Source organism: Cokeromyces recurvatus (genome assembly GCF_025118155.1).
Source record: "Cokeromyces recurvatus strain NRRL 2243 chromosome Unknown BX663scaffold_22, whole genome shotgun sequence".
Classification (NCBI taxonomy): domain Eukaryota; kingdom Fungi; phylum Mucoromycota; class Mucoromycetes; order Mucorales; family Mucoraceae; genus Cokeromyces; species Cokeromyces recurvatus.
The window spans coordinates 286,366-312,764 of NW_026251408.1; the positions used below are offsets into that span (position 1 = coordinate 286,366).

The following is a 26,399-nucleotide window of genomic DNA, read 5'->3' on the forward strand; positions in this document are numbered from 1 at the left end:
AAAAAAAAAAGTAAAAGAATAGAATTAATTAAATTATATCAAGTTAAAATTCAAGACTTGTATAAATAAAGATACATACCAACATAACTTTATAATACTCATCCTTTTATTAAGGGGATGCTGGTTTTTTTTTTCTTCGTATATGTAATTTATTCCAACATCTTGTCTCATATATAGTAATGCATTAGGGCCATAATATTATTATAAACCCAAGCTTATAGGTAGTTATCTTTCATTTAATCAACCAATATTGTATTGCTCAAAAGATTTTAGGGAATATGAACCCTTTCTTTGCTTAATATTGTAATTCCAAAAAAAAAAAAAAAAAAAAAATTATGCAATGATAAGATGAATGCTATTTTTTTTCTTTATTATTGTAATAAGAAATACATATTGATGTATATACACGATGTGTAAAAAAAAAAAAAGAAAAAAAAAGAAAGAAATTATATAAAGTATAACTACCAATTATTTACATCTTTATCACCAACAGCAACAGGAATAGCTTGATCAGAAGAATCCTTTTTCATTGTCATTGACTTCTTAATAATGAATCTCTCAGAACTAAGGGCTTCGTTAAGGATTTCAACTGAAGGCAATAATAAATAAACTTGATTGTTTTCAACTTTAACGTTAAAAGCATTAATTGAGTAGTTTTCACTTCCACTAGAGAGACAAGCACCGGTTTGTAAGTCAAAGTTCTTTTTGTGAATAGGACAGGATACATAAACTGAGGTGTGATCTTCCTTCTTGATCTCACCAAGGATACCATCAGACAACACAAGATCACGCTTGATAGGACACATGTTTTGAACAGCGTAATAATGATCGTTCAAGGTATGGAAGACAGCGATTTGGACATTGCCTACTTTTACAACACGACCTTCATCACGTGGGAAGAGGTCAGAGGATCCGACATGCATCCAGTTGAGAGAGGCGGACTTGTTCTGAATTTCAGCCTCTAATGAAGGTAAAGATTCGAGTTCCTTTGGCCAGTTAGCAGGACGAAGTTGGCCACGTTCCTCAATCATTTCAATCATCGTTTCCTTTTCACTCTCGGCGTTTACATACTCTTTAAAGCGTTGTCTTAATTCGGGAGTCTTGACAATACGAGCCCATTCATCTTCATAGGTGCCAATCAAATAACTCATGTGCTTATCTAATTCTTCACAGATACCAAGATGGTCATCAACAACTACTTTACGAAGATAATCAACACCACCAGGAAGTTTTTCGAGCCAACGAGCGGTACGTTGTAATCTGTCAGCTGTCATAATATAATAGATCAAGAAACGATCCACGTATTTCGTGGCATCTTCTTCAGATACGTTAGAAACCAAAAGATCTGCATGTCGAGGCTTACTACCACCATTACCACATACGTACACGTTGTAACCTTGTTCAGTAGCAATGAGACCAAAATCTTTACCTTGAGCTTCAGCACATTCACGAATACAACCAGAGACAGCACCCTTTAATTTATGTGGTGAACGGATACCCTTATATCGGTTTTCAAGACGAATTGCGAATCCGACTGAATCTTGTTGACCATAACGACACCATGTAGAACCAACACAAGACTTGACAGTACGCAAAGATTTACCATAAGCATGACCACTAATATATATGTATATAAAGAAGAAGAAGAAAAAAAATTATATAAATATTTGGATTTTTTTTTTTTTAAAAAAAAAACAAAAACAAAAATTACCTTTCAAAACCAGCATTCACTAATTTCTCCCAAATATCAGGAAGATCTTCTTTACGAGCACCAAAGATATCAATACGTTGACCACCTGTGATTTTAGTATACAAATTGTATTCCTTGGCAACATCAGCAATGACACCCAACTTTTCAGGGGTAATCTCTCCACCAGCGATACGAGGAACAACACTATAGAGACCACCTCTTTGGATATTAGCTAAATAACGATCATTTGTCTCTTGAAGCGCACCACGACCCGCATCCAACACGTTTTCATTATAAAGTGAGGCCAAGATGGAGGCGACAGTAGGCTTACAGATTTCACAACCCATGGTTTCTTTATCGATTGCGCAATGCTCAACGATGTCAGAGTAGGAACGAAGGCCCTTAATCTTGGCAATGGTATAAAGCTCAGCACGTGAATATGCAAAGTCACGACAGACATAGTTCGTCACCGTCTTACCAAGGGCCTTCATTTCAGCCTCAAAGATTTCTGTAACAGACGGGACACAACCACCACAACCAGTACCGGCCTTGGTATAGGCCTTTACTTGATCCACAGTGGTTAAACCTTGTTCACGGATGGCCTTTCGAATTTCACCCTTGGAGATATTGTAACAGGAACAGATTTGAGTTTCATCTGGAAGAGCTTCAGCGCCCTCAGCTTCACCACTTTGAATACCCAAGATAAATTGAGAGGGTTCACATTCAATCTCTTTACCGCTACGAGCATAGGCTAACAACTTGATATAGTCATTCGTATCACCGACCATGATACCACCAAGAAGCTTCTTACCGTCCTTGGTGAAGATGTATTTCTTGTAGACGCTCTTGAAGGGATCACGATAGGTGAGAGGCTGAGTCTCAAGGGAGGGATCAGGGAAAACGGTACCAAAGCTAGCGACATAGACACCCATCAATTTGAGCTTAGTTGACATATCGTTACCCTTGAATTCAGCAGGTCCCTTTTGAGTCAAGTTCTTGGCCAAGACATCTGCCATATCGTTACAGGGGGCCACTAAACCATAACACATATTATTGAAGGAGGCACATTCACCAATGGCATAGACGTCAGGAGCAGAGGTGGACATATCAGCCATGACCTTGATGCCTCCACGGTCCCCTCTTTGAAGGGCGCCATAGGAAGCGGCACAGAGTTGATCACGAGGTCTGATACCAATAGAATAGATCAACATATCAGTCGGGACAACCCCCTTATCCTCATCACCTTGAACTGTGAGACCAGTGAGACGAGTACGCTTTGTAACAGGGTCTTCTTGACCATGTACCTCCTTGGGAGATTTACCGAGATACGTTTCAATACCCAACTTTTTAATTTCATTTTCCAAAAGATCAGATGCATCTTGATCAAGTTGTCTAAACATCAAACGAGGGGAAAGTTCATAGATGGAGACTTTAAGATCAAGATCCAAAACAGCCTTAGCAGCTTCAAGACCGAGCAAACCACCACCAACGACACTAGCGGTCTTCACATCATGACGAGAGGCCCAATCAATGATATTCTCAAGGTCTTCAATAGTACGATAGCAAAAGACACCATCCATATCAGTAGGTGCATTAGGTGGAACTGCAGCAGAGGAGCCAGTAGCAATGACACAGACATCATAGGGAACCCAAGATGCATGCTTAGCTCTAATCATCTTTGTCTTTGTATCAATTTCTTCTACAAGATCACCTACATGAACTTCAATTTGATTTTCATCATACCATGATCTAGGTTTCATCAATTGCTTTTCAGGATCTCGATGTGTAAAGTACTGAGTAAGACCAACACGATTGTATGCCACTATTATATGATATTTAGTACTCTTTTTTTATTCTTTCTTTCTTTCTTAAATAAACAACTCTTTATATTTATTATTATTACATTCAGGTTCATCACCAAAAACTTTAATACAATATTTCTTTTCAGTGTCATAAGCAATCATCTTTTCCATGAATGCTACAGCGGCCATACCCAAACCTACAACAACAATGGTTTTTTGGGAAGTGTTGGTAGGTAAATCATTAGCATTGACGTTTGGTGGCATATTTGAGAAGTTGGATTTTTTTTTTATTTTGTTGCTATTATTTAATGTAAGAACTTATTTAGCAAACGAAAGTAATAGAAAAAAAAAATAAAAAGAGGAAAAAAAAATAGATAAAGAGTATATAAAAATTTTATTTATATAGATGTATTTCTTTTTATATACATAGTACTATCACACAATTTTTGGATAGCGGTCTTTTAAATGACCCTTTTTTTTGTATATTTATATTAAATGAGATTTATTTATCACCTTTTGATTGTTAGATAAACTACTAAACAACATATGATTCTATACTTATCTATATGTAACACAAACGCAAACATGTTTACATATTAGCTTATAAAAAATATAAACATATACATGTATACATGATAGACAATAAGCATCTGGAACACGGGAAAACAATGATACAAAAGAAACAGTATTTGTTTCATATTTGTTTGTTAAAAAAAAAAAAAGGAATCTCGAATTGCAAATTTCTAATTTAATATAACAAACAAATAAATGAAAGATTTTTATTGGTTCAACAAATATTATATGATTAAAATTCGAAAACATTCTTTTTGACATATTCTTCGCCTAAGGCTTCCTTCAATAAAGGTTTACAATATTTATCCATCATAGGTTCTGGACCACATAATAAAGTAATTCTTGAGTTAGTTGATGATTGAGTTCTATTGAATGGGAATAAATGATCCTTTAATTCTTGCATACAGAAATAACCATGACCTCCTTCCCATTTAACCCCTTTAGGTGTTTCATCGAGTATAAATCTATCAAAAAAAAAAGAAAAGTTTAAAACCTTAACTTTTTTTTTTCTTTTTTGTTCAATCTCTTACCTAACACGGAAACACTCGGAGCCATATTTTTCCTGTAATTCATTTAATTCCTTATAGAAGATGATATCATTCAATGAACGAGCACAATAGATAAGTGAGATGCGTGGCTTATTGACATTGTCCTTTTCCAAGGCTTGAATTATTTGCCACATAGGGGTAATACCGGTACCACCAGCAATCATACTGATTTCATCAACGTGACGTCTCTGGCCTTTAAGAGAGATTTGACAGTTACCAAAGTACTCAATCTCACCTAAGGGACCCTTAAAGTCAACGAATTCACCAATACGGATTTGATCAAGTGTAGTCGTAAGTTTACCACCAGGGATGTTGTTATAAGGATAATAAATCTTGACCATAAATTCGATGGTCTTTTGATTTACTTTACTAGGAGTATAAGCACGTATCACGATCTTTGGCTTTTCAGATTGATCATTGATATCTTCCTTCAACTTCATATAAACGTGTAAACCTACAGGTAATGAAAGTACCTCATCAACGCCTTCGGGAACAGCAAATGTAAATTTACGAATGGTAGTTGAGATTGCTTCTTTCTTTTGTAAGACGAGTTTCTTCCATACACGTGGGTCAAAGAAGGATTGTGCAGTAGTAGTAGTAGTATTATTATTATTAGTGCTTTGGGAAGAAGGAGTAATGACATTTGATTTTTGAGTCTGGGATGATGATACTTGTTTCTCTGGAGTGGTGGCAGCTTCTTGTTGGACCTCACCAATAAGATATTTTTTAAGCATATTGATTGCCTTTTCAGAATGGATAGCAAAGAATTCATCAGTACAGTCAGTACCAGCTGCAAGTACAATACTTTGTGCACCACCAGGATGTTCATTCAAGAAAGGAGTACAGTCATAGACGAGACCATTAAGAACAATCCAACAATCATCTTCAGTTGCATGCTTGGCTACCTCTTCAAGTGTATATGTTTTCAATTTTTTGCCATCATTCGATTTTTCTTTAGTAGCAGCGGCGGCGGTAGCAGCAGCAGAAGGAGTTTCTTCTTTCTTTTCTCCTTCCAACCAACCAGGAAGGTCAATATCCTTCAAGGTGACATCACCAGGAAGAGTAGTAGGATGTTGAAACAAAAGAGCCAATTCAGGTTCCTTTACTAAATGAACACGAACACGATACCAAGCGTTATGAAGCATACCCATCAAGGACCAAGTAGGTTCCTTGGGCTGAGAATTATTCGCATCATTCCAACACTTGAGACAAATTTCCTTGATACCCAAAAGGTCAGAAACAGGAATCTCAAGAGACCAAAAGACCCAAGTCCAGTTACGTGATTCCCAATAGGCAGATGTATTACGAGACATATCCAAACCAAAATGTTCAGTAGCATATCGATCAGCGGCTTCCTTCATCTCGTTATGAATCTTGGCCAATCTCCAAGTTTTACCATCATCCAAGGTAAGTTCACAACGAGTAATCTTACGGTTACTACCACCATAAGCATAACCACGAAGAGTGACGGTGGCATTCAGATCATTAAGAGGAATCTTTGAGCCATGATAAGGGGCAGCGATCACACTATTGATATTCAAGTCATAGACAGAATAGTCAGGAATAGACCACCATTTTTCAGCTGTAGCTTGATCAGGAGTTAAGACGGTAGGAGGGAAAACCTTATTATCAGCATCTTGATAAGGATTTTGAGAAACATGTGTAGTAGCTTCAATAGTGGAAAGCCATTTTACACTACGACCACCGATACAACCAGGCACGACACAACGAACTGGATAACCATGATCATAAGGAATTGGTTGACCATTCATCTTATAAGCAATAAGAATATCATATTCTTCTGACATGGCGCGATTCACAGTAAGTGAAGTACCATAAGGACCCTAAATGAATATAAAATAATCATGTTTAGAAATAAAGATATATATATGTGTATATATATGTGTATATATATAAATATATAAAAAAAAAGAAAAAAATCATTTACTTTAGCAGTAGCATCATTTCCTTCTAAACAAATATGAAGTGCTTCTGGCTTAAGACCACCAGCAAATTTGTTGATTACATCTCTAAGGAATACACCTGTCCAATAAGCAGTGCTAACACCTGTAAAAAAAATAAATAAATAAAAGAAACGAGAAAAAAAAAGAAAAATTAATATACAAATATGTACAAAATATACAAATATGTACAAAATATACATGTATATACAAAATATACAAATATATACAAAATATACAAATATGTACAAAATATACATATATATATATATCATAGTTTTTAACTATATGTACCTCCTGCGCCCCAAGAGAAACCAATAGATTGTCTAATAATATTTTGCTCTTTACGTCTATTACCAGCACAACAAATAGTAACAGGTAAGGTATGAGAAGGCATTTCAAGCAAATCTTTCATTGTAATAGTGATAGGGTTGTTGACCAAACCACCAATTGAAATTGTATGAGTCTCAAAATCATTTTTAGGGACAGGACCATGATTTCTGACAACATGAAGTTCATTGGGTGTAATGAATCCATGTTCCAACAATAGCTTTACAGGAGATTCTAATATTGATAGAATTAAAATTTTGTAGATACTTTGACATAAATAAACATATTACCAGCATTCAAAGGGTGTTTTCCTGTCAATCGAGTTAAGTTAGGATCTCTTGAAACATGAGCATCAGGGGTTCCAATATCTTTTGTATCAATAGGACCTGTTGGTGCTGCAAAGTCAAACGAACGACTTTGTCCGTCTTGACAAGTCAATTCAATGTTAGGTGGTGCCATAATTTAATGTAAGGATAAAAGTTAAGAGAAGAAAAAAAAAAAAAAGGATAAATAAAATGGGAACTTTTTGTATACCAGAGGAAATGAAGAAATCGTCTGATATTGATAACGTTGTTTATTTTCGATAATTAATTTTTTTTTAAAAGAAACATTTTATCCAAAAAGGGAGAAATATTATGTGCATCTTTTTGATTTCTGATTAAAAAGATTTGTAAAACACAAAATTTATAAAGACTCTTTTTTTTTTTCTTTTCTTTATTATTGTATCCCAAATTTTACATAAAAATTAAGTTATACATATCATTAAGGCTTATAATATTTTATCTTTTTATTATTTACAGAAAAAAAATAATACAATTTTAAACGAAATAAAATAAAGCAAGATATCTATAAAAAAAAAAAAAAAAAAAAATCGAGAACTTATCAACTTTATCAGTGGAGATAGGATGATTAAAAGACTCCAGCCCTTTTTTTTTTTCGTTTTATTTGTTAACCCAATTAAGTAACAAATAAATGGGAAAAAAAAATAGAGTTTGTAATTCTGCAACACCTTTTTCTTCGTTTATACGTTTTTTTACTTTTGGTTCTTGCCAAAAAAAAAGCTTGCATTTAAATCAATATATTTTCTTTATTAGTATTTTTATTAGTATTTTACAAATGTATTTTGCAGTAACAATTAATAAATAAATTAATTTATAGTCTTGTAATTTAAAAAAAAAAAAAAAAAAAAGTTTTTTTTTTGTTGATTTTTCAATGTTTTTCAGCGACAGCATTGATTTAAAAAAAAAAAAAAAAAAAAAAAAAAAAAAGAAAAAAAAAAAAAAGAAAAAAAAATTTTGTTTCTACAAAACTTTAACGTTTACTATTGGATATGTTGCAGCTAAATTTAGAAGAATAAAAGATGATAATGACACTGTTTAGTATTATATAATAACAATAGCACAAATGTTTGTATTATTAGAATAAACAATGGTTGTGGTAAGTTTATCTAAATTTAGTTCTTATTTTAAAATTAAATGTATTACTATAAAAGAAAGAAGGTTTTGCTATATTATTTTGATATATAAAAGATTAGAACTGTATCGATTATCATGATTAGACCTTTTTTTTGTTGGTAGCTATTAAATAGATCAATTCTTTATAAAGTAGCTCGATTAAATATTTTATGTTCTAGCCCATATATTCAGTAGGATAAGGATTATTTAGTTGCTAGTGAATATTATCGAGTTGATTCTCTTAATTCTACGTTGAATTTATTTCACTATTAGTTATCATACAACTAAATAAACAAATAGTTTACATAAATCTTTTATCAATAATAGCTTGAAAGCTATTAATACAAAATAAGGCCTCTTTTGTCTCATATTACAATAGCTCGTCAGACTTTGTTCTCTTATGTATAAAAATAGATCTGCATAACTTGTTTAATTAATTGTTTGTTCTGCTGTTACAATAAAAAAAAAAAGAAACGCGGGTAGGAGAAGATATTTATTTATATCATCCTATGTCTGTCTTTTTATTTTTTTAGATCGATACAATAAAGTATACACAACAGCTTCATTCTTTTTTTTTGGATATTTGATCTTAAAGAAAACTACATCGTCATAATTTATATAAAGCTAAAAAAAAAAAAAAGCCATTTTAATGGCTCTCTCTTCTTTTTATTTTCCTGTTTATTAAAGGAGTACTTTATGGATGTATTAGATTAAAGCCATAAGTGTATTGTTACAAGCAATTGAATCTTTTATTATAATAATGAACTAAGAATAATGATAAAAAAAAGTTAATTAAAGTTTAGCATATTTCCTAAAGTTGGGTACTAATAATAACAGTCAGCAATTTTTAAATTCTAAAACGACGTATCTGTTGTAAGAAAAAAAAAATCCTATAGATCTTTTCAATACGTACATTTAAAATGTCAAACTTTGTAAGTAAATAATTTAAAATGATTCCTATTTAACCTCCTCCTCCCCTCCCTCTTTTATTTTTAGTATTATTAACATAAGCTATTCCTTTCATTTAAATCATGTTTAGAATGATGATCTATCAAAAATGCTGCCTAAATCATTTGGCCAACAATCTAATAAAACTAGTTCAACTCCAACTAAAAAAGCCTCTTCAGAAACAGATTGGGATGCTTTACGTGCATTTATGCCCACTTCTTTTGGAAAACAAGAGAAGAAAAAAGATATGAGTTTTGAATTTGAAAAGACAAAAAGAGAAGTGGGTTGAAATATGTATAAAAATAATTTATAAAAGGATAATATAGTAAACAGTTTCTTTTTGTTATTATCATTTTAGGACATTACTAGTGGCAATCATAAAAAAATACCTACAGAAACTAAACAAATCGAAGTAAAGTCAACAAAAGAAGATAAAACGGACAGTGATTCCGATCATGACAGTAGTGATGACGATGCTGATGACAACGATGATAGCTTTATTTCATCTTCTATTCTTCCAATCACACATGAAGTTAAATTAAATGACCATCAACGTACTGTATCAGCACTTACTCTCGATCCTTCTGGTACACGATTAGTAACAGGAAGTTATGATTATGACGTTAAATTTTGGGATTTTTCCGGTATGGATCGTTCTTTTAAACCTTTTCGTACAATACAACCCTGTGGAGATCACCAAATCCATCAACTTCAATATTCTTTAACAGGTGATTCCATCTTGGTCATTTCTGGTAGTGCACGTGCAAAGATATATAGTCGTGATGGTAACGAAATTACTGAATTTGCAAAAGGAGATCCTTATATTCGTGATCTTAGACATACAGATGGTCATGTTGGTGCTCTTACAAGCGGTTGTTGGCATCCTAATGATAAACAAACTTTTGCAACTTCATCCCAAGATGGTACCATTCGAGAATGGGATATTGAACGTAAAAGGAAGCAAAAAATGACGATTGTTTACAAGTCACGTGAAAGAGGCGGTAGATCTTCTTGTACTGCTTTAGCTTACAGTCATCATGCTAAATATTTAGCTGGTGCTTACCAAGATGGTTCACTTCAAGTTTGGAATTCAACAGGAAATCAACTTCGACCTGCAATTGCTATTCCAGATGCTCATCAGAAGGGAACAGAAACATCTTCCATCCTATTTTCAAGAGATAATAACACAATGGTAACAAGAGGTGGTGATGATACTGTTAAATGTAAGTTATTGTTGCTTTTTTTTTTTCCTTATTATACCTCTCATTTCAAAAAGAAAAGAAAAGAAAAAGAAGTAACACATGAATATTTATTTAAATAGTGTGGGATCTTAGAAATGCAAAGAAGCCTGTCAAGACAGCATACAATTTAGATATAGTAAATCCTGAAGTAAATGTCATTTTTAGTCCCGATGAAAAGTTAATTTTAACGGGTACAGCATGTCCTAAAGGGAAAGGTCATGGTCAGCTAGTCATGCTAGATAGAGAAACACTTGAGGTACAGGAAGCAATAAGTAAGTAAACAAAAAAAAAATTAAAAGATAAAAAAAAAGGATAAGTTACTGATATTAAAAAAAAAAAAAAAGATGTATCACAGTCTAGTGTTGTTAAGGTCTTATGGCATCCTCGTATCAATCAAATTATTACAGGAAGTGCTGACGGTATTGTTACCGTATTCTATAGTCCTACACATTCCAGTCGTGGTGCTAAATTAGCTCTCATGAAAGCACCAAAGACACGCGCAGTAGATGATTATGAAATCAATCGACCTATTATTACTCCTCATGCATTACCTATGTTTAAGGATGATGAGCCTAGAACATCTAAAAGGAAAAGAGATAAATTACGTAAAGATCCTATTGCATCTCATAGACCTGATCTACCTGTTACTGGTCATGGTAAGGGCGGTCGATTAAATGTAAATCAACAACAAGCTGTTATCAAATCATTTACAAAGGATACAACAAGAGATGAGGATCCTCGTGAAGCTCTTCTTAAATATGCTGATATTGCAGATAGTGATCCTATTTGGGTTAATAACATATATCAAAAGACTCAACCAAAGCCTATATTTCGAGAATCTGATGATGAAGAAGAACAAGTGATAAAGAAGAAGAAATAAGCTTTTATATTATATAATCAACTTGTCTCTTCTCCCTCTCTTTTTTCCTTTTTTTTTTTTTTTTTTTTTTTTTTTAGCAAATACAAATATATTCTAACGGCTTATGCGGTCTTTTAAAAATAACTCTCATTATCATAAATGAACAACAGCTTCTTGTATAAAAAGACCAGTTTTCTTACTCCTTCCTTTAATACATATATAATATGCCTTCTACTATTATAGACAATATACAAAATGATATAACAATTAAGGAAGAAAAAGATTCTGTATCTTTGTTATCTCGAGAATTTAAAAAATTAACAAATATTGATGAAATAAGAGAATGTCTACGACTATTAGATGAAGAAGAAAGACACATTGATAAAACACTTGATGACATGTTAGCGCAGGAATATAAACTAGATCACTCATTAAATACATTGAATGTACTCAAGTATTTATCAGGCATATTTATTTTTTTTTTTTTTTAGTTCCATATATATTGTTTATTTTTTATTATTAATTATTACACATGTAAATAGACCTCAATTGAATGCACTTCAGATTGATTCTACCAAAATTGTCGAGACACTTGATAAAACCTCTCAACTTGCAGAAGTCATCAGTGATAAAGTGCGTCAGTTGGATCAGGAGCAATCAAGAGCGCGTCAAGCCATCAAATATGTGGAGGATGTGCAAGAATTGAAATATTGTATTGCTAATCTTCAAGAGGCTATGAATGAAAAGAAAGATTATGATGCAGCGGCAGTTTTGTTACAAAGGGCATCGAAGATTGATCCCTCCATCATTAATGGATCCTTAGCTGAATTTACGGTGGTGAGATGTTGTCTTTTTTTTTTTTGTTTTATGCATATTATTAACTGTATATATACAAGCCTACTTCTGAAAATCCAGATCATCCAGCAAAAACTTTAGCGGATACAAAAGCAACACTTTTTGAAATATTTTCACATCGATTTGATGATGCAGTGGCACAAAGAAACCAGACAGATATAACACGTTATTTTAAACTATTCCCTCTTATTAATTGTCAGACAGAAGGTTTAGATAAATATTCCCGGTTTGTATGCAACATCATCAAAGCAAGATGCGCTGAAGAGGTTAGAAATGGTTTAAGTAAGTGAAGAGAATTATTGAATACAATGTGATTGTTTATTTATTCTCTTTCTTTCTCTTTCTCTTTCTCTTTTTTTTTTTCTTCCGAATCATAAAGTCGCAGCACCTACTTATTTTGCTGATGCTTTAACTCGATTATTTGAAAATATTGCAGTTATTATTGATCAACATCAGCCACTTGTTGAGGCACATTATGGTAAAGGAAAAATGCTTAGAGTGATACAACGTTTACAAGAAGAGAGTGATATACAAAGCATTACTATTATTGATCGATTTTTGAAAGCACGTAAATTGGAGTCCAAGGTTTTGTATACATGCATGATATGTTAACATCATTTTTAAATGCTCATACAAATATGTATATATAAAAAAAAATTAGCTGGTTGAAATTCAAGTTCAACTGATTGCTATCATGCGTAACAATACAACTTATTCAATAAATAAAACGGGAACTTCTAATCCACAATCACCGCAAATCGATCAAGAGTCTACCAATCCATTAATTGAGCCTCGTCAATTAGACGCTAATCTTCATGAATTATCCTTAATTAGTCAGCGAAGTGTCTTGTTCACATCCTTTATTAACGAAAGAGCCAGTGATGAAATGGACAATTTAGAAAGCATTCAACAAACTGAAAAGGACCTCGTTATGAAGGGCAAAGATAACCGTTTCTATGGCAGTAACGGTATCTTACTCTCGTCCGGTCTAACAAAACGAGTAAAAGAATTAATGAGCTCCTATTTAGTCATTGATGAATATCTAATCAAAAAAAGTATCGATAAAGCTATGAAAATAGATGATTATGATCCTTCAAGTTCTCCAGTATCAACTTGTGTTGATGATGTGTTTTTCATTCTTAAGGCAGCCTTAAAACGTTGTATTTCAACTTATGATCCTGAAGTAATTTGTTCAACAGTAAAGACAGAGATGAAGATATTAGAGATAGGATATTTGAACCAGTTTCAACAAAGGATGTCGACTATCTTTACTTCCCATGACACATCAGGTCGTAATTTAGAAAGGGCTATTGAGCAGGCTAAAGTGAACTACATGGTAGTTTTAAACAACTTGGATGTTAGTGCAGATTACATGCATCGTCTAATAAAGGAAGTAGAAACTGATATTACAAAAGGTATCTGGTTAAATGAAGATGAGGATATACAAAAGATATCAGAGACGATGAAAGAATTTGAGGATTTTTCAGATAAATTTAAGCAGTTATTACAGGTATATATATATATATATAAAGGAAGAAAAAGAAGAAGGAATGTTTATAAATGTTATTTATAATCTAGACTGGACTTCAGCAACTTATCAATCAAATTTTGAAACCAAGAGTTAGACCTTTATTCCAAGAAGCATATAAAGAAGTAAAATATGTTCTTGAAGAAGATGAATATAATGAAGCAGATATTGATGAAAGATTTATAAAAAGGTTCTGTCGTGGAGTTGAAAAGCTTGTCCAGATTTATAAACAGACCTTGACAGAAAATAATTTCAATACACTTATGGAATTATTAGTTGATATAATGACAGCACAATGGGAAAGAATAATTTTACAAACTAGATTTAATCAATATGGTGCACTTAGATTTGATAAAGATTTGAGATCTATTATTCATTATTTATCTACTTTATCAGAATGGTTATCAAGAGACAAGTTTACCAGATTAAATCAAATAGCTACATTATTGAACTTTGAAGAGGTAAAAAGCTTGGGATATAAATTACTTACTTTGATATTTATTCAATCTATATTTATATATATGTGTATATGTTTTTTAGCCAACTGAAATTTATGATTTTTGGGGAAATAAAACAGGTTCGATAAGCTGGCGTTTAACAGTAACAGAAGTTAAAAAAGTATTGGCTTTAAGATTAGACTTTGATGCAGATGAAGTTGCGAATTTATTACCAAAAAGTAATTAAATGTACTTTAAGGAATAAAATGGTTAGTTATATTTAATACCTTATTATTCACTTTGTATAATGTATTATATTATATTTGCTTAAGATCTTTACTTTCTATATAGTGTATAAATCGATAATCCTTGAATTTTAAACGTTAATTATATGCTGCAATAAAAAAAAAAGGAAGAGGAAATTTTACATGTGCAGAACTGCATTTTAGAAGGGAGTTCATAACTATGATGTAGCAGTATTATTTCCTCCTAAATTACACTTAATCGTCCCTGGTTCCTCTTTCCTTTTTTTATTTTTTGTCTTAGTTTACTAATCTATTACGCCCCTGTTGAGCAGTCTTAATTTAAACTGAGTTTTTTTTTTTTAACGTATTTCCTTTGTAACAAGGTCTTATTTACTATCTATCTATTCATCATTTTTACTTTAATAATTTAATCTCCTTTCCCCGGCTTTTCTATTGTTTATTTATATTATATTAAATTTGTTTCAAAAAAAAAAAAAAAAAAAAAAAAAAAAAAAAAAAACTCAAAATAACTAAATAAAGCTGAGAATACATAAAGCTTTCACATTCATGTTAGCCATCATTATACAGCTTTATTATTGTACTAAAGAGCTATTTATGTTACTTTACTGAAACATCTTTCTTTTATTCATTAATGCGTATGATATTTAAAGAAGAAAAAGAAGAAGAGGAGGAGTTATATCTTACAGAAACTTTTTTTTTATGTATATTTATATATAGTACATCAATCATTTAATCGAAACAAAACGGAGAGTATATATAAGAAATCATATATCTGACTATCTTACTAATCCTCCTCCCCTCCAGTCTCCGAAAAAGAAGGAGAGAATGTGTCTTTTAAAAGGAAAATCTACATTATATACGTAACAGATACACCAACTATCTTACTGTCTTGTGTATATCTGTATATATTCACAATTAAATATTAAAGCTTATAGGCATTTTTTTTTCTTTTTGTCTATCATGATTTTACGAAATTAGAACCATAATATTATCAGAACCCCTTTTATTACTATTATTATCATGTACAGTCAAGAGTAATTTATTACATAATATCGTGATAAAATATATTGTTACTCAAATATGTATACAATTTATCTCTTGTATACAAGAAGTCGGCTTAGTTATAAAAACACACACACACACACACAAATATAAATAATCAAACATTTTATTTATTTCCCTCTTTATTATTATTATTATTATTATTATGAAGACTAACTTAATAGCCGTAGTAGCAACCTTCTTGTTTCTAATATGGACAACTATGACTGAAGCTAATTCTATTCTCAAACACAGAAGAAATGATAACGTTGTATCACTTCCAGCTTTATCTAAGCCATTCAAAATCAGAAAAGGATTGCCTTTTCACAATCTAAAATACAACTTGCCCAAAAAATAATAATGCTAAAGTCCCGTAAAAAAAAATAAAGTATTATGTAATCCACCTATATAAGCTTAGTATGAATTTGACAGCATTCTAGAAGGCTATAAATATAATATATAATATGCATCCTATCTATATACAATAAAGACAAAAAAAAACCCCGTATTAATGCATATTTTCTAAATATGTATGTGTATTTTTTTTTTTTTAAAGATGGATAATGTATTTGCCTGAATGTTAAATTAAAACAATGAAAAAAAAAATTCCCCAGCTTATTGTTCTCTTTTTTTTTTTTCTTCTCCAGATAATTATTTCCATGTTAAGAACAAGTCTAAAAAACTATACCAATAAAGTCAATTCCCTTTTAATTCAAAAAAGACTTTATCAACAAGAAAGAATCCTTAATTCACGACATTATGGTTTGATTGGTTTAACAGCGCTTGTTGCAGGAGGCTCGGGGTATTGGTTTGCATCATATAATAATCAGTCCCAAAAACCGTTAGAGCCATCACCTAAAGTAGTAACAAAGCTGACTACAGAACAAAGGCAGCCTCAAGTCCCTGTTCCGGATATTCCAAGCCGTGAAACGATCACAAAGGTATTTACTGAACTTCGTCGTATTCTACCTGAGGAACACGTCTCGGTAGATGAAGAATCGCTCAAACAACATGGTTACTCATCTAACTCTTATCATAATGAAGGAGCGCCTAATATTGTCGTCTACCCTGAAACAACACAGCAAGTCTCTGAAATTGTTAAAGTTGCAAACCGTTATGGTGTACCCGTTGTTCCCTTTTCAGGTGGTACATCTCTTGAAGGTCATTTTACAGCACCTCGAGGTGGTATTTCGATTTCTTTTACTGAACACATGGATCATGTCGTTGAATTTCATCCTGAAGATATGGATATCGTTGTACAGCCAGGTGTACAATGGGAAGACTTGAATACTTATCTAAAACCTCATGGTTTATTTTTTCCAATGGATCCTGGCCCAGGGTAAAGTAGAAGAAAAAAAAAAAAGGACGTAAATTATTTATATACATATATTCTATGTAATTAGAGCTTGTATTGGAGGTATGGTAGGGACTTCATGTTCGGGTACAAATGCTGTACGTTATGGTACGATGCGTGAATGGGTCATTAATTTAACCGTCGTTACTCCTACAGGAGAAATTATCAAGACACGACAACGACCTCGTAAATCTTCAGCTGGTTATGATCTTACTAAACTTTATATTGGTTCTGAAGGTACATTAGGTGTTGTGACAGAAATTACACTCAAGTTAGCCGTTTTACCTGCTCATGAGACAGTAGCGGTTTGTGATTTCCCTTCTATCCGTGATGCAGCTGCTGTTGTACCTGATCTTATCCGTGCAGGTATTCAAATAGGCGCAGTTGAACTTTTAGATAGTCTCATGATGAAGGCCATTCGTCTTGCAAACCCTAAACTTGAATATGCTCAAGAACGCCCCACCTTGTTTTTCAAGTTTTCTGGTAGAACGGCTGAACAACTGCAAGAAGAAATTAAAGTAGTTTCAAATATTTCCAAGAGTCATGGAGGCGGTGCCTTTAAATATGCTCATGGAGAGCAAGAACGTGCAGAGTTATGGGAGGGACGAAAGATTGCACTTTGGTCATCGATGTTATTAAAGCCAGGTGCTTCACTTTGGACTACAGATGTGGTCGTGCCCGTTTCAAAGTTACCAGATCTTATTGCTGAGACAGAAGAAGACATTAAGGGATCTGTCTTGAAGTGTCCTATGGTAGGCCATGTAGGAGATGGTAACTTTCATTTATTTATATTGTTTGATAAAGAAACAGAATATGAAGAAGCCAAGAAGTTGAATAAAAATTTATTGGAACGTGCTATTCGTATGGAAGGTTCTGTAACAGGTGAACATGGTGTAGGCATTGGCAAAAAAATGTTTTTGACTCAAGAATTAGGACATAATACCATAGATGTAATGAAAAAGATAAAAATGGCTTTAGATCCAAAAGGTTTAATGAATCCAGAAAAAGTCCTACCTGACAATTAAAAAAAAAAAATCATGCAATTAATAAACTTTAGTGGTGTCGTCATTATTTATTTATTTATTTATTTTATTTTTTTTTTGTGAACAGCTGCCTATATGCACACACATACACACAAATCGTTTTTCTTTTCTTTTCTTTTTTTTCCCTTTCTCTTTTTTTTTCTTTTCTTTATTACTTTTTATTTCATAAATAAATATCTACTATAAAATGACTGCTGCTACTGTAAGTATATTACTGTTAATCAGGATATATACGTTCTTTTGTATTAAAAATACTTTTAATTTAATTCAAATAGGAACGTGAAGACAAGGTAAGCAGAATAATCATGTTTTGTCTTTTTTTTTTAAAAAAAAAAGATGTTTATAATCTATTTTCGTTGTTCAGGTCTACATGGCTAAAATTGCTGAACAAGCTGAACGTTATGATGGTAAGTGCTTATTTCTTTCTTTTTTCCTTTCTTTCTCCTATTTTTTCTTTTTATTCTAATTAATGTATACAAGTACATAAATTATAATAAAAAAAAAAAGCGGGGATACAAAAAGCTGTCTTCGGATAGGCTCCCGAGGAGAGAAAGAGTGTGAGTGAGAAGGGAAGGGGCAGGAAGGGAGCACACACTAAAAAATAAAATAAAATAATAAAAATAAAACAATAATAAAAAAAGGGGGGGAGCAAAAGGGGAAAACAAGATTATATTTGGATACAAAAAACAACCAGTTCTCACACTTATTGCTTATATGTATAGAAATGGTCAATTATATGAAAGATGTTGTTCAAGTAAGTCTTGTATACATGTCTATTTATTATGACTTGGAGTATACTTAATATTTATATATATGTGTGTGTATATGTATTTTATAGTTAAATAATGGCTTATCAGTGGAAGAACGTAACCTTTTATCAGTCGCGTACAAAAACGTGATTGGTGCTCGTCGTGCCTCGTGGAGAATTGTTTCTTCTATTGAGCAAAAAGAAGAAAGTAAAGGTCACAGTACTCAAGCAGCAAAAATTAAAGAATACAGAAATAAAATTGAACAAGAATTATATGATGTCTGTAATGATATCTTGAAACTCTTGAAAGATTATTTAATTCCTTCTGCTGAAGCAGGTGAAGCTAAAGTTTTTTATTATAAGATGTAAGTATGTGTGTAACCTATTCCATGCCTCTATCCTAACAATTTAATATTAGGGAAGGTGACTATCATCGTTACGTTGCCGAGTATGCTACAGGCCCTGCTCGTAAAGAATCTGCGGACTCTGCTCATGAAGCTTATGAAAAGGCTACTGAGGTTGCCACAGCTGACTTAAGTACTACACATCCCATTCGTTTAGGTCTCGCTCTTAATTTTTCTGTCTTTTATTATGAAATCCTTAATAACCCCAATAGGGCATGTGAGTTGGCTAAACAAGCTTTTGATGATGCTATTGCCGAACTTGATACCTTGAGTGAAGAGTCTTACAAAGACTCCACTTTGATTATGCAGTTGTTGCGAGATAATTTGACTTTATGGACTTCTGATCTTCAGGAAGGTAAATAGTATAAATGAATACCTTGATATGTATTTCTTTTTTTTTACTCATCCTATGTGTAGAAACAGAGAGAGTAGATGATTCAAAGGCACCTGTCGATGACGAGTAAATATATACATATACATATATATAAATACGTATATATATGCATATACGAAAAAAAAAAAAAAAAAAAAAAAAAAACTTCAGTCTTAAAATCAACATACACATATTGCCAATTTTTTTTTATCAAGAATACACACACACACACACACACAAAAAAAAAAAAAAAAAAAAAAAAAAAAAAAAAAGAAAAATAAAAAAAGGGATAAAAAATATAAAAATTTATTTTATTTTTTTATTTTTATTTTTTTATTTTTTATTTTTTTATTTTTTTTTTACAAGTAGTAATATAAAGAAAAAAAAAATGGTATATATAAAATATTTATTTTTGTGAATTAATGATAATAAAATCATCGGGTTTAACAAAAAGCCCTCTTTGTGGATCTGTTTGAAAATAACGAACCCCATCGACTGATCCATCTGTCTTCCCAACTAAAATAGAATAGAAATGTATTATTAGATAAGAATTACACTTGTATTATAAAGAATTATGTAAAAAAAAAAAACTTACGTCGACTTTCTAATTCAACACCAATATAGGGGCCTTCAGCAAACTGAACAGGCCCAATATATTTAATTGTCCCCAACGTAGGTAACGGTCGTCTCAGGAGTTCAATTTTATCACCTAATACAGGTTGCACTATCTCTTCTTCATCGCTTACATCACTACTACTACCAATGCTCCATCTCGATCGACGACCACTCTTACTTCCTCTTCGTTGTTTACTATGTGGTGATAAGAACCCATTGTTTGATTTAGATGGCGATTTCGCCCGTACAGGTGTTGATGGCAACTCGAATTTAAGTCTTAAAGGCCGTGTTGTATCTGATGATGGGGATGGGGATGGGGATAGTGCTGGTGTTTGATGGTGATGTTCCACAAAACATGCATCCAGAGGTAATAATTGATCTGTCAAGGAAGTGAAAGAGGAACTCGTTCTCAACATAGGTCTAAAGTTACTACTATCATCATTATTAGGTACAGTATCTTCTACTTCATTTACTCCTTCAAGTCTCTTTGCACGTTCCTGAGTCTCATAGGACAAGAGATGAATCAGAGGTTGATTATTTGTTGGTGGAGGTATTGCTTGCTCTGCTGTGCGATATCGCCTTAAATTAACTAGAACAGATTCTGTAGATAATGCCCTTGGTCGTTGAGATCGTGTGTTATCTTGTGACATGAGATGTGTTAAGGAAAGACGCCGTGTATAGGCTGACGTGAATGATGAAGAACTCTTGTATTCTTCCTGATATTTCTTGGACCTTCGAGGCTTGAAACTAAAGATATTAGCAAAGTCATCAAAGGGTTTCGTAAGGGATCGATAAGGTACATCAATGTCCTCTGCGAGTTGACGAAGTGTTGCCTTCTCAAGTGTCCTAAAGCCTCCTTGCGCCTTAATATTGACCCAATTTTTACTAATGTATTGAGCGCATCGAATACGTCCCTTAATAAGAACTTCATCAATTGCCATATTCTTCACTACCTCTTGACGCCCTACTAGATCACGTCGAATACCCTGGTAGATCACACCTGCGTTTGTGTCCTTGATACCCTCACTCAAAACATGTCGAAGTAAGAAATCTAAAAAATCAACAGAGAATCCAGCACCGATACCGTCTACACATGACAAGAGGATAGGATACTCAACACAATAAAAATCAAAGAATTGAGAGACCATACTGACGGTGTATTGAAGGATAGGATTAATGAGGTCGAGAGAGGGTCGTGACCAGGTAGGTTTAGGATCTACGGTTCGTATCTGTGAGAGACAGAGGTGTAAAGAGTGTAAGACATGTATTGCATTATGTTTTGTAATATTATAAAATGTGCGTTCTTCAATATCGTGAATCAGGGTCTCAGGCTTGCGGGCGCGAAAGAGAGGCTCTTGTTTATTTACGGCCTGTAATGTCTCTTCACCCAGGCTTGCTGAAGAGGGTACAAGGGAGGTGATAAGGAAAGCAAAAGGACGTTGTGACCAGAGAGAGGATAGTGACTGGACAGGATCCGAATAATGCAAAATAAGGGCTCGCCGTAAATTAGGAACCATATATGCATGCTTATCTGACCATGCTAACATGGAAGGTAATAAAACAGCACATTCAGAACAAACACACTTGAAACCATGACAAAGTGTGTCCATTTCATGTAGCAGTGCTTGTCCTAGGGTATCAATATGGCCCAAGAAATCAGCAGAATGAAATGTTTTCTGAATGACTCGGAGGGCATATTTATGTTGTTGAAGACGACGTTGGGTTCGAGAAGCTGTCATGGTAGAATTGAATGGTAATGGCTTGACAATGATCTTATCAGTGTAAAAGAAGTTAAGAACGACATGAATGATAGCTTCATTGAAAAGGTCATCTGTAAAGTGAACTACGGAACTTGAAGCTTCCTGAAATTGAGTACAAAAGAGTGAATAAAAGTATGGAGATTGAGCGGCTAAGATGAATCTATGAGCCTGAAAGGAAGCGATGGGGACATTGATTTCATGTGTATGATTGTCAGGTGTTGTTGAAAGGATACTAGGTATATTATCGTTATTCGCTTTTGATGAAATAAGGTTGATCGTGACATCTGTGGCTAGTTCTTCGTTACGCATACGTTTTAAATCACTTGTTAATTGAACAAAATCGGGTATTGATTCACAATGAGGTGGTAATAAAGCTGTTCCTAATTCAAGCCCCAGCTGTTCTATCTCTTTCTGTATGTCATAATTTGATAAAGAAGGAAGGGCGATGGCAGAATCTTTATCAGTTATAGGAGATGCAATCGTTGATAGATCCGACAGACTTGACTGAGGTGATACAGTATTATAATAAGATGCAGTGTACCAAAATCGAAGTAAAGGAATTATTAAATGATGAGGGATAATATGGCTAATATTTAGTCTTAATGGTGATTCTTTAGGTTCTAACAATTCCGGTAAATATTGGTCTATAAATTCTTTTGGTGCACGAGCCAAAATCAAAGCTATCAAAATAAATAGAGTTAGGATTTTGTATATCTAAAATATGTTATCTATTCACTTTACCTCGATGTGCCCAGATATCGTCCGATGGATAGACAAAACATATATCGGCCAAATATTCTTTTGGATTTTCGAATACAGTATTCAAAGAATCATAAAGTGTACTTTCAGGTGCATCAAACATATATTATAAATCTTACGCTGTGTATGTATTTCTGTAATGTAATAAAGTTTAAAATTTAATTTGATACTGTAGTCTATCTATCTATATATGTGTGTTTATATATATATATATATATATATCGTTAATAGGTATAGTTTAAAAAAAAAACTAAAATAAATAAAAAATATAAAATATGTAGTGAATATGATATAAAAGAAAGAAAGAAAGAAAGAAAGAAGAACAAAAAGAAAAGAGGAAAAAAGAAAAGAGAAAGGAGATTCGAGAAAGAGAAAGAGAAAGAGAAGACATTTAATTAATCAAGTTTTCCAGCTCAGACTTTTCCATACTTTAATCTTTTCTTTTCTACGATAAGTTCAAAATATTTTCTTTTAATATTGGAAAAAAAAATATGAATCCATTTTTTTTTCTTTTTACATGATCATATTATGACTTTATATTCTAAGAAATATAAATTTTCTGTTATTTTCTTTTTCTATAAATACAAATGTAGCAAAAAAAGGCATATACGGAGACTTAATTATTACTGAGACAGAAGAAAACTGAAGTAGTGTATTTCATCCTCCCAATAAAATTTTCCTTTTTTTTAACGGTAGTGTTTCTATGTTTATCCGACACTTTTTTTTTTTTTTAATGTAATTCAAATTCAAGAATATTACATAAACCCTTTAAAATTGGAATCCTCTATCATTAAAAAGGCAAGTCTCATTGGCCGCCACATTTTAGTCTCCTTATGTTTTTGTACATCTGCTTAAATTATTTAACCTTAATGTATTTTTTTTTTTCCTTTTTTACCAAAATAAAAAAAACCCTACCACTATTTTTTATACTTTAAAAAGTTATTTCTATTTCTGCTTTTCCCGGATTTATACCAGCAGTAGTTATATCACTTGCCTTAATGAGCCCTACACCAGAAGGTGTGCCTGTTAAAATAACATCTCCTATATCAAGCGTCATAATGGAAGAGACATATTCAATGAAAAATGGGACCCTTTATAAAGACATTAGTATCTTTGTAAAAAACTTATATATATTACTATTATATCATAAATGACTATGAAGTAATCAGATAGCATATCAATGAGGAGCACAGTACAAGGGAGGTACTAGATGTTTATATAATGTCTTTACTACTGATATATAAATAGAATGAAGTGCCTCAAATTAGGAGTAGATTTATGTATTATATAATATCATTTTTTTATTACTATTATTATTCTTAAAAAAAATTATGTAGCATCAGTTATCATTGTAAATTATAGTGTTGGTTTGAAATATTATACAGGCTGATATAGAAAAGATTTCTTTCTTTATTTATTCCATTCTGCTTTGCATAACGGAGATATTTCTCCCTTTTAATCGATTGAATTAAAGGATATGATGTAAATTGTGTAGATATACAACTTTTTTTTTTATTATTATTTGAAATACCTGACAAGCTACTTGAGAATGGATCTCTTCCTAATTGTTTATTCACCTTCTACTATTTTAATTTTATTACATAGTTTGTTTGCAAGTGATTGCTAAACATTAATGTCGAAATTTTAGTTTAATTAAAATTTAGGTTTGAATAATAGATTTTGCCTTTATGCACTTGTATTTACACACTAATAATCCTAAAGTTATATTATTTAGTCAGCTTACAGCAACTCAAGAATTGGAAACATAGTTTGAAATTTCAATTTCTATAAATAAGTTTCAATACGTCCCATATTCTAATCATTCTTTTGTTTGCAGCATTATACGAGTACATTATTAATAATAGCCATTTATTAGGCTCACACATCGAAGATATGAAAGTACAAAGAAGAAGAAGAAGAAAAAAAAAATTCGAAAGATTCGCTTCAGGAAGAAGTAAAATGAACCTACGCTCGGATTCCGTTACTTTCTTTAATTCCCGATGGTTAGTGCTATGAACTGAGTAAAGTTATTAGGAATAATCTATTTTTCTCAATGACACAATACATAATAACTCATTATTTTCATTAAACATTTATTATTTAACTTGTACATGGAATAGATAAAACAGTCTGTACTAACTATAGGAAATAATGAACGACATCTAAATATGATCTTTAAGAGGAGAGCATGGAGGATACTGTTAAATCAGATACTTTAGATACTTTTAATGATGCATCTAAGCTTGATTTTATAGTTGGAGGGGGTGGGGTGGGTGGTAAGTGTTCATTTTCAAGAAAGATAATTGAAGCAATTAGGCTTTTATATGACTATATCTTTAATGAAGTATGATTCATAGTGTTTTGAATAGCAAAAAAAAATAAAATAAAATAAAATAAAATAGACACAAAGTTACTTAAAGGAAAAATAACTTATAACGAAATGAAGAGGAATATTTATATGTATTTTACATGGTAAATGATAATTTTGATAATAAGCAAAGACTAAGTGTAATAAAGAAATATACCACTCTTAATTTATACACTCTTCTTTTTCTGCCTCATGAGCTTTACATATAATTGAAATTGGTACAAAAAAAAAATATGACTATTATTGGATCTTTCCATTTTATATAAACTATTTTTCTATGCTTTAAATAGACCATTTCTATCTACTGCATTAAATCTAACATTAATAATATCCTTTTCTGCTTTTCCCGGCTTCATACCAGCAGTGATTATATCACCTGCCTTAATGGGCCCTACGCCAGAAGGTGTGCCTGTTAAAATAACGTCTCCTACCTCAAGCTTCATAATGGAAGAGATATATTCAATAAGAAATGGGACCCTTTATAAAGACATTAGTATCTTAGTATACACCTATATATATATATCACTTTACTTGAAAATCATATCCTTTGTATTTCCTTGTTGACGAATAGTGTCATTCACTTTAAGCCAAAGATCAATATCGTTTGTATCTACAAAACTATCCTTAGGTATGAATTCGCTTTATATATAAGAAAGAAGTTAGCTTCATTTTGCTTTGCTTTTTTCGGGCACTTTTTTTTTTTTTTTTGTTTTATTTCATTACAATAAACATACCTGATAGGAGAAAATGTATCAAATCCTTTAGCTGTACTCCAAGGAAGACCCTTCTTTTTTGCTTCGTTCTATAATTTTATGTAGTTAATAAGTAAATAGACAAATAAATAAAAAAAAAAAAGAATCAAAATATATTTTACTTGAAGGTTTCTGGCGGTACAATCAATAGCTAGTGCATAGCCTATATAAAATTATAGCTTAATTTTTTATTTACTTTATTTTATATATATTTTTTTTTTTTTTATTTTTTTTCATAAAATTTTTATTTTACCGGCTACATGATCCATGGCTTTAGACGCAGGACAATCTCGAGTTTCTTTACCCATAATAACAGCCAATTCAACTTTATTTATTATAGAAAGAAAAAAAAATGGATAAACTATAATTAAAATGAATCAATGTAACTATTTTTACCTTCATGATGAACTTCACAACCGTTTGGAATTTCAATATTTCCTCCATTAGCCAAATAAGAAGAAGTAGGTTTCAGGAAAAAAAATGGGGATGTGGGAACTGCATTGCCCAGTTCCTTAGCATGTTCACTTTATGTTTGTGGTCATTTAAATATTTTATTTATTATTATTATTATTATTATTATCAATTACCTAAAGTTTCTACCAATGGCAACAATCTTTTTACCAGTGGTAAGAAAAGTTCGAGCAGACATTTTTTTTTTTCCTTTTTCTTTAAAAAAATAAAAATAAAAAT

At 32.0% G+C, this 26,399-nt stretch overlaps 9 protein-coding genes across 9 annotated transcripts; 5 read left to right on the plus strand and 4 right to left on the minus strand.

Annotated features, from left to right (window-relative positions):
• Positions 1 to 415: 415 nt before the first annotated feature.
• Positions 416 to 3,864, minus strand: BX663DRAFT_458372 (uncharacterized protein). Its single transcript, XM_051523900.1, has 3 exons — positions 3,594 to 3,864; positions 1,712 to 3,512; positions 416 to 1,617 (listed from the first exon to the last, which is right to left on the minus strand). The coding sequence occupies exons 1-3, from the start codon at positions 3,754 to 3,756 to the stop codon at positions 462 to 464; spliced, it is 3,120 nt and encodes a 1,039-aa protein (XP_051380637.1). The 5' UTR covers positions 3,757 to 3,864; the 3' UTR covers positions 416 to 461.
• Positions 3,865 to 4,239: 375 nt separating this feature from the next.
• Positions 4,240 to 7,391, minus strand: BX663DRAFT_458378 (uncharacterized protein). Its single transcript, XM_051523901.1, has 5 exons — positions 7,195 to 7,391; positions 6,869 to 7,138; positions 6,562 to 6,680; positions 4,596 to 6,457; positions 4,240 to 4,529 (listed from the first exon to the last, which is right to left on the minus strand). Exons 1-5 carry the CDS (start codon positions 7,361 to 7,363, stop codon positions 4,298 to 4,300), a joined length of 2,652 nt encoding a protein of 883 aa, XP_051380638.1. The 5' UTR covers positions 7,364 to 7,391; the 3' UTR covers positions 4,240 to 4,297.
• A 1,876-nt stretch (positions 7,392 to 9,267) lies between these two features.
• On the plus strand, positions 9,268 to 11,473 carry BX663DRAFT_517130 (WD40-repeat-containing domain protein). Its single transcript, XM_051528687.1, has 5 exons — positions 9,268 to 9,290; positions 9,398 to 9,586; positions 9,665 to 10,529; positions 10,628 to 10,819; positions 10,892 to 11,473. Exons 1-5 carry the CDS (start codon positions 9,279 to 9,281, stop codon positions 11,425 to 11,427), a joined length of 1,794 nt encoding a protein of 597 aa, XP_051380639.1. The 5' UTR covers positions 9,268 to 9,278; the 3' UTR covers positions 11,428 to 11,473.
• A 241-nt stretch (positions 11,474 to 11,714) lies between these two features.
• On the plus strand, positions 11,715 to 12,243 carry BX663DRAFT_423144 (uncharacterized protein; the record flags this gene model as incomplete). The annotated part of the gene is made up of 2 exons (XM_051522422.1): positions 11,715 to 11,860; positions 11,949 to 12,243. Coding segments are annotated over 2 exons (441 nt in total), but the record flags the coding sequence as incomplete, so codon positions are not given.
• A 507-nt stretch (positions 12,244 to 12,750) lies between these two features.
• BX663DRAFT_532291 (COG4 transport protein-domain-containing protein) lies at positions 12,751 to 14,473 on the plus strand (the record flags this gene model as incomplete). Its single annotated transcript, XM_051530443.1, has 4 exons — positions 12,751 to 12,846; positions 12,923 to 13,771; positions 13,840 to 14,250; positions 14,330 to 14,473. 4 exons carry the CDS (start codon positions 12,751 to 12,753, stop codon positions 14,471 to 14,473), a joined length of 1,500 nt encoding a protein of 499 aa, XP_051380641.1.
• A 1,598-nt stretch (positions 14,474 to 16,071) lies between these two features.
• On the plus strand, positions 16,072 to 18,052 carry BX663DRAFT_517139 (uncharacterized protein). The gene is made up of 2 exons (XM_051528688.1): positions 16,072 to 16,872; positions 16,937 to 18,052. The coding sequence occupies exons 1-2, from the start codon at positions 16,127 to 16,129 to the stop codon at positions 17,910 to 17,912; spliced, it is 1,722 nt and encodes a 573-aa protein (XP_051380642.1). The 5' UTR covers positions 16,072 to 16,126; the 3' UTR covers positions 17,913 to 18,052.
• On the plus strand, positions 18,033 to 19,616 carry BX663DRAFT_517141 (14-3-3 family protein epsilon). The gene is made up of 6 exons (XM_051528689.1): positions 18,033 to 18,132; positions 18,206 to 18,220; positions 18,295 to 18,337; positions 18,653 to 18,684; positions 18,769 to 19,043; positions 19,097 to 19,616. The coding sequence occupies exons 1-6, from the start codon at positions 18,118 to 18,120 to the stop codon at positions 19,443 to 19,445; spliced, it is 729 nt and encodes a 242-aa protein (XP_051380643.1). The 5' UTR covers positions 18,033 to 18,117; the 3' UTR covers positions 19,446 to 19,616.
• A 92-nt stretch (positions 19,617 to 19,708) lies between these two features.
• Positions 19,709 to 22,906, minus strand: BX663DRAFT_517153 (uncharacterized protein). The gene is made up of 3 exons (XM_051528690.1): positions 22,572 to 22,906; positions 20,051 to 22,510; positions 19,709 to 19,971 (listed from the first exon to the last, which is right to left on the minus strand). Exons 1-3 carry the CDS (start codon positions 22,690 to 22,692, stop codon positions 19,862 to 19,864), a joined length of 2,691 nt encoding a protein of 896 aa, XP_051380644.1. The 5' UTR covers positions 22,693 to 22,906; the 3' UTR covers positions 19,709 to 19,861.
• A 2,326-nt stretch (positions 22,907 to 25,232) lies between these two features.
• On the minus strand, positions 25,233 to 26,358 carry BX663DRAFT_439052 (uncharacterized protein; the record flags this gene model as incomplete). Its single annotated transcript, XM_051523310.1, has 7 exons — positions 25,233 to 25,434; positions 25,489 to 25,596; positions 25,692 to 25,759; positions 25,832 to 25,872; positions 25,963 to 26,034; positions 26,106 to 26,233; positions 26,297 to 26,358. 7 exons carry the CDS (start codon positions 26,356 to 26,358, stop codon positions 25,233 to 25,235), a joined length of 681 nt encoding a protein of 226 aa, XP_051380645.1.
• Positions 26,359 to 26,399: the final 41 nt, after the last annotated feature.